The sequence below is a fragment of the Pelobates fuscus genome, chromosome 1 (assembly GCF_036172605.1).
Source record: "Pelobates fuscus isolate aPelFus1 chromosome 1, aPelFus1.pri, whole genome shotgun sequence".
NCBI lineage: Eukaryota > Metazoa > Chordata > Amphibia > Anura > Pelobatidae > Pelobates > Pelobates fuscus.
Window position 1 is genome coordinate 218,357,040 of NC_086317.1, and position 16,236 is coordinate 218,373,275.

Genomic DNA, 16,236 nt, shown 5'->3' on the forward strand with positions numbered 1-16,236 from the left:
CCATGCAAGTCCTTTCTCATAAGTTGCCTATTTCTTCTTGTAATTTTGTTTTTATTAGAAGGTTCCTAGAAAAACATGGTAGAAAAGAGAAGCAATCTTTTCATAAAGTATTCACATGAGAGGATAAAAAGGTATATTCCCGGGTGTCCAACATAAAAACGAGGTTCACATTTCTTATAATAGACACACATAGGAAGTCAGTAGCTTCAAGTGATATAGTATCTTCCCTCTATCTTTCTGTCAGCACTCTGTCCCTTCCTTGGTCTTGGTTTTTAATTTTATTTTATATTGGACAAAAACACAGTTGAACTAAATCAGTACTAAACATGCCACAGTAGGCACACCTGTCTGCTGCAATGTGACTATTGCAGGCAGGATGTTTAAATAAGGCTGAGCTCTAAACTCACTGCACAGAATTTGTGCATATAATGAATCCATATATGGATCAATATATAGAGAGCTGTCCATGAGCAGTAGAATGCCTGTTATATAATGTATACCCTGTTACCCAGCATTCTTAGGTGTTCTAGTAAACGGTGACATAGAATGCTGTCTGCTATGCATGTTGTGGAGTCACGATAAATTGATACTGTGCTCGCCTCTGTTCCATAGGAAGTGTGTAACCATTGACGTTTCCTGCATCTGCTGAGGAAAAGATTTCCGTTCCCTTGGTTGCAGCAGGAGGAGCAAGCAGCCAGGATACAGGAACGAGGTGGACACTGCAGCCACACACCATAGGTAGGTCGGTTCCCTCCAGGGATACAGGGACCTTAGGCAGTGATTATACCGTTTGGTCTGAAGATGGGATATAACAGATTTAACCCCTTCACTGCTTTATTGTTTCATAAATCTCACTGTACACTGATATTAATGCATGAATGTTCACTTTAATAGGATAGAAAATAATCCTGAGCATTAAGCAACTAAATCTCCCTGCACTGATCATATCTGATATTTGCAGATTATATATATATATACACACACACATACTCTTTAAATATATATATTTTAATATTAATGATGTGTACATTAAGCTGTGGAATTTGATAACCTTTAAGGAAGGCCAAGAGATAGAATGTCAAAAAATGTGTATTTAATGAATCCATATATGAATCAATATATAGAGAGCTGTCTATGTACAGTGCTAACATTCTGAAATAGAATGCCTGTTATATAATGTATACCCTGTTACCCAGCATTCTTAGGTGTTCTAGTAAACGGTGACATAGAATGCTGTCTGCTATGCATGTTGTGGAGTCACATTAAATTGATACTGTGCTCGTCTCTGTTCCATAGGAAGTGTGTAACCATTGACGTTTCCTGCATCTGATGAGGAAAAGATTTCTGTTCCCTCAGTAGTAGCTGGAGGAGCAAGCAGCCAGGATACAGGAACGAGGTGGACACTGCAGTAACACACCATAGGTAGGTCTGTTCCCCTCTTAAACCTGGCAGCTGCTGACACCCCATATCACCCATTTAATGGACTCTTGTTTTCCATTTCACTATAGTGTCTATGGTGGTGCTGTGTTTATTGCATATTCTTATTGTTTTCCTGGGGGACGGGGGAGGGTGGGAAGATATTATTCAGGGATACAGGGATCTTAGGCAGTGATTAGACTGTTTGGTCTGAAGATGGGATGTAACAGATTTAACCCCTTCACTGCTTTATTGTTTCATAAATCTCACTGTACACCAGTATTAATGTATTAATGTTCACTTTAATATTGATAAGCATTAAGCAACTTAATCTCCCATAACTGATAAGTTTGACCCACATGCTGGTAATTTACAGCTCTGTATAGTGATTGCTCCACTGTTATAACTTCTCAATGTGTGCTCTGTTTTTTTTCTTGGCTGGGGGTATTTCAGCTGTTAATGGTAATTGTAAGTCAGTATTAGTGGAACATATTAAAGGCTTACACCAAGCACCATTAATGCTTCAACGATTTAAAATAGTCATGGTGCCTGGACCCTGCATACGCAGCCTTTTGCCATGAACATTGCTTAACCCCTCTGCTGCTGGAGGTGTAAGTCCATTAGTCAGCACGGAAGTAAAGTTCAGGTTAGCTAATGGTAATTATATTTTTAGTTAGAGTAACCTTTTAAATGAATGGGCAAAACGAGGAGTATACAGCTCTAAAAAAAAACCGAAAACCTGTTCCTATTGATACTTGCAGGCCTATTTACCAAACTCAAATTAGAATCAAAATAGCTTAAGTTAGCCTTATCCTCTACTAATACATGCTGGAGAGGGTGCAGACAAGTAGGCACACTATTAGACATATTTTGGACATTGTAGCGGTTACCCTGAAGAGTAGAGGGGTGTCCACCGCCAGAGACATCTTTCTCCCAAGTGTGAGGTGTGTTACCGCATTCCGAATAGGCATCCAAGTTGAAAAGCTCTTACAAGAGATAGTAGTGATAGCTTGTATAGCAGTTCCCTACAATAATAGACAAAACTCTGTATTGAGGGTGAAGTAAGTCTGGTTTAATGGTAGCCACACTGGCCTTTTATGCAAGTCCCCATGCAAGGGTTACACCCACATGGACCTTGTTGGGGGCAGTGATACAGAATTATCAACCAATAATAACAAGGTTATAGAGTGTGATCCTCCCATACAGGACATACAATCCCTCCTCTCTGCCAGGGAGATAATTGAGTCAACTACTGTCTTTAACTCAATTATCTCCAGACGAAAAACTAACATTTTATATACAATCTGAAAGTACCCGAAAACACATAATATCCTCATCTGGGGAATATTCCCGATCTGGGTAAGCAACATATTCAAAAATCACCCAGATTGGTTCAGGGGTTCGGGATTTGTATGGAGGTCTTATTTCTGACCGACCGCACACGAGGTTTCTGCCCAGAATAGTTCCATAGAATCATGCTGTGCGGCCGGTCTCTTTCAGGAGTACCAAACTACTGTCTATAGGGAAAATAACTGTTTGTGCATCCGTTCTCATAGTCCTGGTGGTTTGGGAGATGTTCTTACCGAACGCTGTCCTTTTCGTGTGTATAACACCGAACATCCGTGGACATGGAAGTCTTAGCTGTGTTCGTGCCATTGAGTGTCTGATTCTAGTTCCATGCACTCAACGAAACCAAACACAGCTGGCAACATTTGTGGTGATATAGGGCATAGCTGCATTTGGTCGAACGGATAGGCGAAAGGGTAACATTAACCAAAGTGAGCTTAGTACAATCTGGATATAACGTCCAGACTCTACTAATCAAATGAGTGGAGCGCTGAAGGTATAAACTTACCCTAAAATAGGGTTAAATCGCAGATGTATATCAGTACATATAAAGGAAACAAAAAATAAAACACAATATACTGTAAATCCACAGGTGATAATGTATTTTGGTGATAATTCAAGTAGTCAAACTCACATTGATCAGAGCCTCAAATCACTTGCACAGTAGTGTCGTGTAGTGCCTGCAATGGATTTCCTCAAAGGAGAGAGAAAGGGATACTTCCTAGTGTATTAAGTTTCAACAAAAATAAAAAAACACAGTGGTTATGGTTGTGTTCACCTTTTCCTGAGCCAATGAGAACCTGGCTCTGAATGATAGACCTGGGTACCTCCAGAGGGGGGCACCTGCCCTTCTTTGGAATAATTTCTTAAAGGGACAGATAGAGAGCAATTTTTAGATAAAATGGCATATCTCAAAGTCATTATTGAGGCCACCTGGAATTAGTGTGTTTAAGTTAAAAATCCATTTCATCTCTACCTGTCCCATTTTTAATAAGATCGTCCCCTCTCCAGTTTGTTTTGACCAGTTGGATACCAATACAATTTAATTGTTTTGGATCCTGATTGTGATGTTGTTTAAAGTGCATAGACAAACTGTGTTCTTCAAAGCCATTTTTAATGTTCCTTATATGCTCCTATATACGAACTTGGAGAGGTCTTGCTGTCCTTCCTATATACCCTACTCACAGGTAAATACTATCAGGTATATGACTCTTTTTGAGTAGCATATAATTAATTCCCTAATATTGTATGTCTCTTTTGTTTTTTGTGGATTATGGAATTTTTTAATTGTTCTCTCTTTATTTCCAGTATTTTTGCAGGCACTACAGGCAGGGCTGCCATCAGAAATTTTGGGGCCCCTGACAAAGTTCAAGGTCTGGGCCCCTAGAGGCCACTCACAAGTCCGCCCACAGGGCCGTCCTTGAATCTGCCCACAAGGATGCTGTATGTGTGTAGAGTGAATGCAGAGTCTCTGTGTGTGTGTAGTCAATGCACAGTGTGTGTTTAGTGGATGCAGTGTGTGTAAAGTGGCCAAATGTAGTTCTGAATCTGTTGTAAGTCCCAGAATGCTTTGCTAGCTGGGGATCTACAATTTGCAGGGCTGTATTTAGCACTCAGCAGTGTATGTGTGTTTGAATATAAACATGGTATTGAATGGAGCATGTGTGTATTTGAATGTTGGTGTTTGAATGCAAGCGTGCATTTGTCTGTAGTGTATACACACAGATAGATACACACCCTGACATACATGCAAATACACAGACACACAGTTACACATATTGGCACATAGTTACACACACATATATACTCAGGTTCACACTGACATAGATACATAGACATACAAACATATACACAGACACATTCAGGTGCAAACTGACACACAGACACATACACACACTGATATACATACATGCACACACATAGGAGATACAGGCACATGCATTGACATACATGGAAATATACAGACACGGTTACACACACACACACACACACACATTCACGTGCACACTGACACCCAGATACAGACACACAGATACACGCACACAGAGATACACACTCAGGTGCAATCTGGCACCCATATATACACAGATACACACATGCACACACTAACACTCTGATACATACACACACACACACACACACACTGACATACATGTAAATATACAGACACACTGAAAGATACAGACACACACACACACACACTCAGGTGCACATTGACACAGATACATACAGACACACAAACAGATACACGTAAAAACTAAATATAAATAAAATATATGTGTAAAAATGTCGAAAAACAACAATAAAGTAATCAATTCTATGGGCAGATTAACACCAAATAAACACAGCTTTAGTTGAGAATCTCAGAAAACAAAGAAAACGTGAGCGCTCCAGCAAAATATTATATATATATATATAGATATATATATATATATATATATATATATATATATATATATATATATATATATATAAATAAATTATGTATTGCACTAATTAACACACTTTAAAAAATAAATGCAAACGACCGAAAATGGGCTATGCAAGATAAAAACGTACACAACATGGACAGGCAGCGCCAAATAGAAAAGATATACATTACAACAAAGTTACCAAAACAAACTAACAATCTGTTTAAACATCTAAATAGAGCCACAACTAAAACTAAAATAAATGGGGAATATCAACTAAGTAGTGAAAATGATTGTGGACAAAAAGTGTACATAAAAATCAAAAGCACAGACACTAGAAAACCATGAACATAAAAGCTGCAGCACTGCTATAAAAAAAAAAATCAAAGAATAAAACAATAACAAAAACATACACTCAGGTGCACACTACCAACCAGATACAAACAAACACATAGATACACACACTGATAGATACATAGATACAGACAGACACCCACACTCTCAGGTACACATAGATACAGACAGACACACACTCTCAGGTACACATAGATACAGACAGACACACACACATTTAGGTACACATAGATACAGACAGACACACACAAACACTCAGGTACACATAGATACAGACACACTGACACTTTTTTTTAAACCACCTCCTGTTTCTTACCTTTAGGCTGCAGGAGGGTGGACTCTGCTGGCTGGGGCTGATGTGAGTGTGGGTCTGACTCTGTCCTCCTCTCCCCCCACCCTCATGTTTTTACCTTTAGGCGGCAAGAGGGTGGACTCTGCTGGCTGGGGCTGATGTGAGTGTGGGTCTGACTCTGCCCTCCTCTCCCCCCACCCTCATGTTTTTACCTTTAGGCTGCAAGAGGGTGGACTCTGCTGGCTGGGGCTGATGTGAGTGTGGGTCTGACTCTGTCCTCCTCTTCACACTCCCCAATGCTTCCTCCCACCCTCCATGTTTCTTACCTTTAGGCTGCAGGAGGGTGGACTCTGCTGGCTGGGGCTGATGTGGGTGTGGGTCTGACTGTCCTCCTCTCCTCTTCACACTCTCCGGTGCTTCCTCCCGCGCGGGTGTTAGCTGGGAGGAAGTGAGCTCACTTCCTCACAGCACTGCCAGTGCCAGGATCCTTAAAGGGGCCCGGACTAGCTATTAAAAATCCACGGCACTGATCGGGCTTCTTCAGAGATATGCCCATCGGGTGGCCCTAAGTGCATGGGCCACCTGACGGGCCCCCTCAGGTAGTTCTGCCACTGCCAAAACACATGTATATAGCGATAACTGCTATATATATGTATGCACATTGGGAATGGGGGGCCTGGGTGCCTGGGCCCCCCAGGACCGCCGGGCCCATGACAACAGTCATGGTTGTCACCCCCTGATGGCGGCCCTAACTACAGGTGCCGCATCCGTAAAAACTTGCAGACTCATTGAATATACTTAGTGTAGATTTTGTTTGTTTAATATGATTACACACTAAATTATCTTTCAAGTTCTCTACTCCCCTATAAACAATCCTGGGGTGATCAGAGAGAATTGTATTACAAAATCGGTCGTCTTTTAAAATTGGCCAGTACTTATTCATAATTTTCTTTAAAATGTGGCTTTTAGAGTTAAAGTCACATATAAAGGATACTTGCATATTATCTCCAACCTTAATAGGTTGTTTGTACTGGAGCAGGCTTAGTCTATCTTTTTCTTGTACTTCTTCAAGGGATTTTCTCAAAAGATTTTCCTGATACCCCTTATCCTTAAAATTCTTTAAAATGGGTTTCAAATGTGCTAATTTCTGTACGTTTCATTCGCAATAGTCGAACTTTTGGTGCATTAAGCAACCATGGTGAAAAGTGACAGCTTTTTCGTTCTATATAACTATTGACGTCAACCTTTTTAAAATGAGTCTTTGATTTAATTTGGCCATTTTCAATATATATATTCAAGTCTAAAAAATGAATGGCTAGTTGACTATGCTCACTAATTAGTTTGATTCCCCAGTCATTAGTATTCAAAAATATTAAGAAATCCTGAAGGGAGATCTCGTCTCCCCTCCAAATAAAGAGTATATCGTCGATATAACGGCGATATAGCACCAGGTTCTGCCCCCAGCCATGATCCCCATATACATAACAGGTCTCCCAATGGGACATAAACAGGTTTGCATAGCTGGGAGCGAACCTGGTGCCCATCGCCGTTCCAAACTGTTGGACATAGAAATCCTCTCCAAACCAGAAATAGTTATGGTTGAGTATCCAGGTAATACCTTCAATAATGACATCTATCTAGATTTGGGGGAAATCTCTATATAGTTCCAAAAAATGTCTAGTAGCAGCACACCCTTTTTCATGCGTAATGATAGTATATAAGGAGCTCACATCAGCCGTCACTAGATAGTAATTCTCCTCCCACTTTTGATCTTTTAAAATGTGTAAAACATTTAACGTATCCTTTAAATGGCTTGGGTTCCTTTGCACTGCTGGTTGTAAACATTTGTCAATATATTGTGACAAACGGCTAGAAATTGACCCAATTCCAGAAATGATTGGTCGACCTGGAGGGTTTTTCCTGTTTTTGTGTATCTTGGGGAGTTGAAAGAATACTGGAATTTTAGGGTGTGGAATGTTAAGAAATGTGAACTCTTTTTCATTTAAAATGCCTAGGGACTTTCCCTTATCTAATAGTTTTGTATATGCAACTTTAAAATCATAAGTTGGATCTTTGTTTAATTTCCTAAATGTGTTTACGTCACTTAGTAATCTCAGGGATTCCTCAGTGTATTTAGTAGTTTCCATTACTACTATTCCACCAACCTTATCAGCGGGCTTAATAACCACTGTATTATCTTTATTGAATTCTTTTAATGCTTTTATTTCATCACTTCCCAAATTTAGTTCATATTTATTAGGTTTTCTTATTTTTTGCATGTCTCTTATTACCATTTTTTCAAACGCAACCATTTCTTCTGACACTAGGTGGTTGGGAAAGAATGAAGAAGCTTCCTTTAAATCTGTATGAATAATTTCACTATACTCAACATTAGACTCTATTCTAGTAATAGGGGACCTGGAGAAAAAAATTTTTTCTCTTAAACCTTTGAAGGTCTATATATGTATCAAATTTATTAAATGGTTTTGTGGGGGCAAATTTAAGGCCTTTAGATAGAAGTTTAGTCAGGGTTAAGGTGAGGGGTTGATCGGTTAGGTTGAAGACACCGTGGTTAATTGGTGTTGTTTCCTGTCCCTTAATTATTTTCTGTATATAAATTCCTCCTCTATCTCCCCTTCTTCTAAGCTTCTCCTCCTTTTGCCCGAAGATCTCCCCTGATTCTCCTGTACCTTGTGTCGATCTTTGGTGTGGGTGCGCCAAAAACACTCATCTCTAGGTGATCTACTTAAGGCATTATACCTGTTCTCAAGAGGTATTGATTCCTTGTTATTATGAGTAGATCTAGGTCTAGAAAGGATAACATTAAACTTTAAAAATCCAGAGACAGAGGGTCTGTCAAAGACATGTCCTAAATTAAAAATATTTTGGGCCAATATACGCACACTCATACACCTTATTACAGTTTAAATCCAACACATTACATCCGAGTTGTGTCTCCTAAACAAATTCCCAGAGGGTTTACCTAAAGTTAAAATTATTATGTTAGGTCATCTATTAATTTCAGCTTCTTCAGATATTCCCAGGTACTTGAAGTCTGACACCATTCCATCTATGACAGAGGTCTTGCGTACCACATTCGAGTCAAAGCCTTTAGGACTCCCTCTGTGTTTTTAGAATCGCTGAGACAAGATTGGACGAGTTGGAAAGGGACGTCAAAGGCCATTTTCGATTATAAGTATCATCTACACCACATGCAACCAAACAGCACTATATACAAAGTATAATCTGATTCATATATATGAGCATTACACTTGTTTTTTGTTATAATTTGTTTTAAATATTTTTTTAATACAAGGCTTTCTTAACCGTTACTTTTTAGTTCAATATATTACTTTCTTTGTATGCATATGTGTGTATGTGTATATGTATGTATATGTATATAAATGTGTGTATTTTATAGCTTTGGATGATGTTAGTCACAATTACTCCCCTGTTATTATTATTATTTATTCATTTGTTATGATTGTGTTATTGAAAATTCATGAATAAAAACATTTGAAATAAATAAAAAAAAAAATTACAATAGCAAATACTAAGGCTAAAATAACTGACCTGGAGAAATTCTCTAACTCTAATTTGCTTAACTATGTTAGCTACAGATTTCCCATTTAGATTTTAATTTACTACAATTTACTGTTTAATGAATAAACCCCATTGTTTAAAAACATTGATTGAAAACCCCGGCTTTCTTTTAAAGCACTACATAAAAGCATACTCTAACTGATATTACTATTATTGGCATTTATATAGTGCCAAAAAATTAGACAATAACAAAAACTTACAGGAACAATAGGCTGAAGAGGGCCTTGCTCCAACGAGCTTACAGTCTATAGGAGGTGGGGTATAAAACACAACAGGAGAGGAGAAACGCAGTCCCTTTAGGAAAGAGCAAGGGAAAGGTATGTGAGGTAGAGGTTACTCAGGGAGGCCGCCATACGCTTTCATGAAGAGATGTGTTTTAAGGCACTTTTTAAAAAGATTGAAGACTAGGGGACAGTCTGATGGCGGTAGGCAGGCTATTCCATAGGAAGGGAGCAGCCCGCAAGGAGTCATGCAAGCATGAGTTGGATGTACGGGTGTGAGCAGCGGACAGGAGAAGGTCGTAGGCAGAGTGGAGATATCGAGAACGGGCATACCTATGGATCAGTGAAGAGATATACGAGGTGCTAGAATTATTCAGTGCTTTATCGGTATTGATTAGTATTTTGACTTGACTGCTATAGGATACAGGAAGTCAATGTAAGGACTGACAGAGGGGTGAGGTGTGAGAGGAGTGACTGGAGAGGAAAAATCAGTCTGGCGGCAGAATTCATTACAAACTATAGTGGGGTAACCCTTCTTACACATATATTCATATTTTAATAATTAACAACTATTCTCTTCCCCCCCAAAGACTTACTTTTTAAAAGTGTATTTTTTTTAAGTTAAATGAGCCTGAAATCCAGTGCCTGAAACTGCTAAGCACTCCCCCTCCTGATTTAGCAGCAGCAATGACAACAGATGTAAGATCTGACATTCGGCAGTCAATAAAAAAGTTCCGGGCTGCCAAAGTCATGTGTAACAGGGGTGTAACTAGTCCCTGGCAACAAGTACAATCAAAGGGACACTCCAGGCACCCAGACCACTTATGCCCATTGGAGTGATCTGGGTGCCAACTCCCACTACTCGTAACCCTGCAAGAATAATTATTGCAGTTTTTTATAAACTGCAATAATTGCCTTGCAGGGTTAACTCCACCTCTAGTGGCTGTCTACTAGACAGCCACTAGAGGTCACTTCCTGCTCTATAGCACACGCTGTGTGAGGACCTCCAGCGTCGCTCAAATCCCCATAGGAAAGCATTGAAATTATTTTTCAATGCTTTCCTATGGGGAGCGCTAATGCGCATGTGCGGCATTGCCGCGCATGCGCATTAGGTCTCCTCGGCCGGTATCAGTCTCGCCCATCGGCCGTTTTCACCCCTTCAGTACCTGGGGATTGGTGGGTGGGAGGGAGAGGGACCCTCCAGTGCCAGGAAAACGGATCGTTTTCCTGGCACTGGAGATTCCCTTTAATCCTGGATGTGCAGTGTATCAAGCATAAACACTGCACATTCATATTTGTTCCTCCATGACCATTTGGAAGAGCAGATGTGGTTGTGAATGTTGGAGTAAGCCAAAGCTGTGAGGACACATTGTTCAACGCTACTGAATGTGTTGGTGCTTAAAGCTTATAGTCACCAAAATAACTTTAGTTTAATAAAGCAGGTTTGATGTATAGATCATGCCCCTGCAGTGTCACTGCTCAATTCTCTGCCATTTTGGGGGTGAAATCACTTTGTTTATGCAGCCCTAGTCACACCTCCCTGCATGTGACGTGCACGTCCTTCCTAAACACTTCCTGTAAAGAGCCATCTAATGTTTACACTTCATTTATTAAACACTGTTTGATTTAGAATTTATTTTCTGCTCTGCTAATCGCTTGCTAGACCCTGCAGGAGCCTCCTGTATCTAATAAAGTTAAATTTACAGAGCAGGAGATACAAACTTGCAATTTAAGTTACATCTGACTGAAAATGAAACCTTTTATTTTTTTATGCAGGCTGTGTCAGTCACACCCTGATGAGGTGTGGCTAGGGCTGCATAAACATAAAAAGTGATTTAACTCCTAAATCGCAGAGAATTGAGCAGTGAAAGTGAATGGGAATTATCTAACATTGAAGTGGCTTCATTAAACTAAAGTTGTTTCGATGACTATAGTGTCCCTTTAAGAAATAATAACTGTAGCATTTAGAAACACTTTTACCTCCTTGGAATCTGCACTATATATTTTTAACATTTTAGTCGTGAACATTTTTTCTATAATGCCTTTTAATAAAAAATAAGCATCTAAATGTATCATCATTTAATTATGGGAAGTTGAACCATGTTTCTCTTACTTTTTCACTAATCCAGCTGTGTATAATTTGTTTGCACCTTCTGTTCTTTATTGTGCACACTAAAAGTTGTTTTTAGGAAAGAAAAAAAAAAGTATTATAACCTTCTTTAATTTTAAATCAGACCAGTAATCCATTTTAGGGCATTTATTAATCTCTTTTTTTATGTTTTTTTTTTTTTTTATTAAAATTCATAAAAACACTCTTGAGAAGAAAGGTCTTCAGAGAGGATTGATAAGAAAAAGTAATTGTTATATATTTTGTCATTCAATGCATCTTCTAAAAAAAAACCAATGACAATGCATCTTCAGTGTGCTATATGGTAGAAAGTGCTGTCTAGCAGGCGCTGTCCTTTCAGCACCACTCTTTCCACAAATGACTTTACATATTTTGAATAGGTATGTATACAACAGCCAGTTACAAATATATTATCAGATATGGCCCAGAATATCAAAAATATCTTAACACAAAAGCTTAACTATATTAAGATTCCCTCATGTTATGCCGTATAGTGAAATAGAACTGGATTTTGTTAAGCAGGATAAAAAGCTAATATGACATAAATAATTCTGACATTGCATGTCATTGCTGAGAAAATAATGTCTCTGGGAAAATAGTGTATGATCTGATCAGACGAGAGAGACAAACCTCAGACATCTATGTGCTCAAATATCACTCAAAGATATAGAGGCATTTTTCCCACGACTAGCCACTAAAATGTTAAAAAATTATTTTGCTTTTTTTTTGTAGACTTTATATAATAATTACCATGCTAATTATAACAAAATTTTAAGCACATTTATGAAATTTTTCTTACAGCACCTACAACAGTAGCCTCTTGATCAGTGGTGCATGTCCCGTGTGCCACTTGTGGCACGCTAAACCCCTGAATTCGGCCTGTGAACACAACTGCCAAATATATACTAATAGTATGGTGTAGTAACCTCTCATTAAGAAGCTGACGTCAGACTAAGAGAGAACTCAAATTTCAGAGAACCATTAACATCTATGATAAAGAATTACTTGACGAAAAGGAATAGCAATGTGGTTAAAGATAACCTACCAACGTAAAAACACCTCATCTGAATTATCTTCAAATATTTTCTCAGAGACAAAGTAATCCGGTAATTCGGGAGGGGGGGCATTCTAGACTTGGACAATTTAGCAATTTGCTTCATTCATATAATCCATGAATGATACTCAACAATTTGTATCTACTACCTGGAGAAAATAGCTTAATATGTTTTTTTTCCCTTCAATTTAAGCTATTTATAGATGCCTGGGATTATACTTGTTGATTCGATGGAACCTGACAGATAAGCTACAAATGCTATTACCCTTGGGCAAATACATTTTGCATATGTATAGTTGTTCAGTAAAAAGCTTTATTAACACAAGGATTGATTGAGAATTTTCAGCCACTGCCTTGTCAGGTGACAGCAGATGCAAGTCCTGGAAATTTAAAGCAAATGCACAAACATAGTTATATAGTTACATGGGCTGAAAAGAGACATGTGTCCATTAAGTTCATCCTTTCTCACATCTGTTTTTGCTGTCGGTAAGGAAAGGTAGGCTCCCTTATTTTTTTTTTTAGTATTTTTAATATATTTATCAACCTAATGCAATAAAATATGGAGTAAACTTCAGTGAAGAGTGTCCCTTTACAGCAAAGATTACATATCTCAGCATGTGACATTCCTTGGCTTGTCTCACATTGACTTTTGGCTTTTAGTGAGGAACATTTTTCTACATTAACAGAGATCCTCTTGTAGTAAGATTAGTGATCTTTAAGAGTTGGGGTGTTAATTGATCCTTGTGTCTGTCAGAGGGACAAAGGTTCTTCTTGTTGAATACGGAAGAGCTGCTATTTATGTATTTTATTTTTCATGTGACATTCACATTAAAGGCTTGTATGTATCTTGTGAACGAGAACTGTTGTTTCTGTAATAAAAAAAAAAAAAGAAATGAAAAATGAATACATGCCAAACTGCAACCTTTGACTTTGAAGATTGGTAAAGCTAAAACAGGACACTGGCATCTTTCATTTTGCGATGACACTGATTAAGTATATTTAATGTGCTTCAAGATATCCAGTTTATATGTTTGTAAAAATGTTTTGGTTGTATGTTGAATTTTAAAGTGTGGAAGAAATAAGATGTGTCTGTTTACATTATGAAATACACAGGGGCAAGGCAGGTCATTGGGACTAGAGTGATAATTAACCTGACCATAGATAAGTCAGACAGGATGATCTCACTAACTCCTTGTGTAGTCAGATTCTTATTAAAGGGAAAATTCCACCGCCCAAATAAATAAATAAATCACAATTATCTTTATCTCAAATAAATAGTATGTATTCCGCAAATAAAAATATGCATGCATTTAATGATTCATTTTTCTATCAGCGGTATATCTAAAAACAGCATTCTAATGACATTAAACCCCACTCTGTGGTGGACAGCATTGAACGTCCTAACATTGGGAAGTGGTTAAAAAGCTTACATTTTAGTCAGGTTGTAGGACTTAATATGTTCAAGAATATAGAAGTCGGTTAAGATTGGATAAACCTTATTAGGTTCCACAGTAGGGGAACCCAGCAGATAGCTCTCTTGCTTTTATTGAAGTTTATATTTCACAAGATTTTTTTGTCTGTACTTATGTACTTACTGTGGATCACTGTAACTGTCGTATATAGTTTTATAACTGCCATTTGAAAAGACAGAGTACATGATATAGTAGATTTAATTATATATGATCATTTTAGTATGTCTCTGTTTCCGTGTAGTAACATTTCGAAACTGTTTAAAAAAAAAAAAAAAGAAGCATTTCCCTAAATTAGACCACACATTTAATAAGCTTTCCAAATGATTCAATATTGTTATTAATAGTTTTTAAATGATTTATCTACTGAAGTCAACCTTAAAGTCTATGGGACATTTTGTAGATAAATCATTAGGAAAGTTTTTCTAACAGTATTGAGTCATTTGGACAGCTTATTTATTTGAGGCTAGGATTAGCACGTGAAGATGCAAAATGGTGAGAGAAGGGAATTATGCATTGAACTATTCTATTTACATATTTATTAATATGAACCTTTTGCATATTTTCCATTTTTCCAGCCAAGGATTAAGAACAGAACCAAAGAAGATGTTCGCTATTCAGAAACCTGAGGCCACTCCTCATCAGTCACCTTTTCATGTTATAAAGCCCTTGACTAGCTTGACATTACTGAGTGAAAAAGAGAGAAAGCAGGATGCCAATTTCAACATCCTTGAAGAAGATTATGACAAAAATGAAAACTGGAGGCAGGAAAAGAAAGAGGAAGATGAACGAGAAACTAAATTAAAGGAAGATGAAGAAAGACCTCCACAAGAAGATAACAGAAGCCATTTACAGAAGAAAGGAATGGGGCAGTTGAAGGTAACCAGGTCAGAAGGGATCAGCTTGTCTTTATCAGAAGAAGAGGAAGAGGTAAGGAGTCCACCAGAGGGGGCCGAAATTATGCAACTTGGTGGGGAAACTACAAGACAGTGTGACGACTGTCCAACGTCACCATTAGAAGACAATGGTTATGCAAGCAGCTCACTAAGTATTGAAAGTCCTGACAGTATACAAGGGAATATATGGGAGGACACCACTGCTGGAGTGCCAACAGGTGTCACGCCAGATGAACCCGACACAGAAGAATCTGAGGTGGAGTCCTCATCAGATTCTGATTCCCTTTCACATACGTTGGCAGAAGCTTACCAAAGCCTTCAGGACAAAGAGATGCTAAAGGAGAGAGAAAAAGAAAAACATCATGCACAGCTGACCATGTATAGGCGCCTTGCTCTTTTAAGGTGGATCAGATGCCTTCAGCAAAAAGTGAGAGATCAACAGAATAGGCTGCAAGAGAGTTTTGATACAATCCTTGACAATCGCAAAGAGATTTTGAGATATATCCAGCATGGCTGTAACAATATACCCACCAAAGAAGCAGCATGAGTTTCCTACAGCAAGATGCATTCTCGACTTTTCTCAGCATAGCAACCAGCATACGTCCCAAGATCTTGTGTTCTTGATCTATCGCTGATGACCTGGAGAAAGTAAAGCAGAAGGGTCAACTCGCATTGCAGCATTTCAAATCCTGACGCTGTCACCATAAGGCTTTTACATTTTTACCATATTGGTGGGGGGCGGGAGGATCAAATACATATTTATTCTACATTATTTTAATGTGTAATTATAATAAAAATGCAGCATATCTTAAACCTGTCCATGTAGTAAATATAATGGTGCTTCATACAGCTTTACTCAGTGAATTACAATATCTGGAATTGATCAGACTATAGTGAATACAAAGGTATTTATATTTAACTACAGTCTGAAATGAGATGGTTCTTATGACATTTCTAACACACACACAGATTGTCACTGGGGGCAATTGATTTGTGTGTCTCTTAGGCATGCACAGATGTCTGTGAATGTTCCATCATGCTACGT

The 16,236-nt window shown here is 38.3% G+C and overlaps 1 protein-coding gene across 2 annotated transcripts; it reads left to right on the top strand.

Moving 5' to 3' along the window:
- Positions 1-564: 564 nt before the first annotated feature.
- C1H1orf216 (chromosome 1 C1orf216 homolog) lies at positions 565-16,007 on the top strand. Of its 2 annotated transcripts, XM_063444480.1 has the most exons (3): positions 565-738; positions 1,297-1,422; positions 14,874-16,007. In XM_063444480.1, the coding sequence occupies exon 3, from the start codon at positions 14,902-14,904 to the stop codon at positions 15,736-15,738; it is 837 nt and encodes a 278-aa protein (XP_063300550.1). In that variant the 5' UTR covers positions 565-738; positions 1,297-1,422; positions 14,874-14,901; the 3' UTR covers positions 15,739-16,007. The 2 variants fall into 2 exon arrangements, with proteins under 2 accessions (XP_063300550.1, XP_063300549.1); XM_063444479.1 differs by lacking the exon at positions 565-738 and having other exon boundaries at positions 1,161-1,422.
- Positions 16,008-16,236: the final 229 nt, after the last annotated feature.

Bases quoted from the DNA above. Each gene is read 5' to 3' on its own strand.
- C1H1orf216 (XM_063444480.1), top strand. From the start codon at position 14,902: ATGTTCGCTATTCAGAAACCTGAGGCCACTCCTCATCAGTCACCTTTT.